At 36.4% G+C, this 1,015-nt stretch overlaps 1 protein-coding gene across 1 annotated transcript; it reads left to right on the top strand.

Annotated features, from left to right (window-relative positions):
- The first annotated feature begins 214 nt into the window (after positions 1-214).
- Positions 215-1,015, top strand: LOC145610411 (F-box protein CPR1-like). Its single transcript, XM_081665756.1, has one exon. The coding sequence runs from the start codon at positions 215-217 to the stop codon at positions 1,013-1,015; it is 801 nt and encodes a 266-aa protein (XP_081521882.1).

Raw genomic sequence — 1,015 nt, 5'->3', positions numbered from 1 at the left:
AAACAACAACAATCCAATCGCCATTTTCAACGACAGATTATCTCTCAAAGCAATAGAGTACAACCCCAACAATTTCTCAACTGTTATTAAAAGGTTCGATGTTCCTACTCCTCCTGAATATTCCTATCATCATTATTTCAGTACTTGTATAGTTGGTTCTTGTAATGGGATTGTTGCTGTTGTAAGGTGTTATGTTGTTATTACGGATTATTCAATGGAGTATAATTCAATGACTTATAATTCTGCTTACGACTTGTATTTGTGGAACCCGTTTTCTAAAACCCATTTTCGTATCCCACCTGTTGAGTTACCCTTACCCTGTGATTATACAAGTGTTTCTGTTTTCGGGTTGGGATTCGAGTTTGATGGTATGAACTGTAATGAATACAAATATAAGATTATTCGAGTTACTGACTTTGATGGTCATAGTAGAAAGAGGCAAGTTATAGTTTATAGCTCTAAGGAGAATTGTTGGGGGTTACCTTATGTTGTAGAGGATGTTAAAGATCGTTTCAGATTGGATAAATCTGGAGTGCTAGCTAACAACAATGTTGTTCATTGGATATTTGATCATCCTGCTCAACATCTGAGCTCGCTTCGTGGGTTTGATCTTTACTCCGAGAAATGGAATGATTTGCCTTTACCCAATTTGTTGGGGAATAATGATGTATTATCTGTTGATATTGATTATTTGCAAGCTTTGGATGGATGTTTATGCGTAATGATAAAATCAGTTGTGTGGGTTATGAAGGAATATGGTGTGCAAAATTCATGGACTCCATTAGCTAATCTTAACCCTTTGTTTTCGCCCCCAATTGCTTGTTCCAAGTATGGTGATGGACATGATGAATTTCTGGTGACATATGATGGTCAAAATTATAGCTCTTGGTGTACATTTTTCTGGATTAATTTGAGGAACAAAAGTATTAAACGAGTTAAAGAAAAAATGCCTCGGGATGTCATTGTTTGTGCTGGAAGCCTTATTCGTGTTCCTAATGGAGTGCCTGATCGATAA

The sequence above is a fragment of the Chenopodium album genome, chromosome 24 (genome assembly GCF_948465745.1).
Source record: "Chenopodium album chromosome 24, dcCheAlbu1.1, whole genome shotgun sequence".
Classification (NCBI taxonomy): domain Eukaryota; kingdom Viridiplantae; phylum Streptophyta; class Magnoliopsida; order Caryophyllales; family Amaranthaceae; genus Chenopodium; species Chenopodium album.
The sequence above is the reverse complement of the archived record's forward strand: the minus strand, read 5'-3'. Positions and strand labels throughout refer to the sequence as shown.

Bases quoted from the DNA above. Each gene is read 5' to 3' on its own strand.
- LOC145610411 (XM_081665756.1), top strand. From the start codon at position 215: ATGGAGTATAATTCAATGACTTATAATTCTGCTTACGACTTGTATTTG.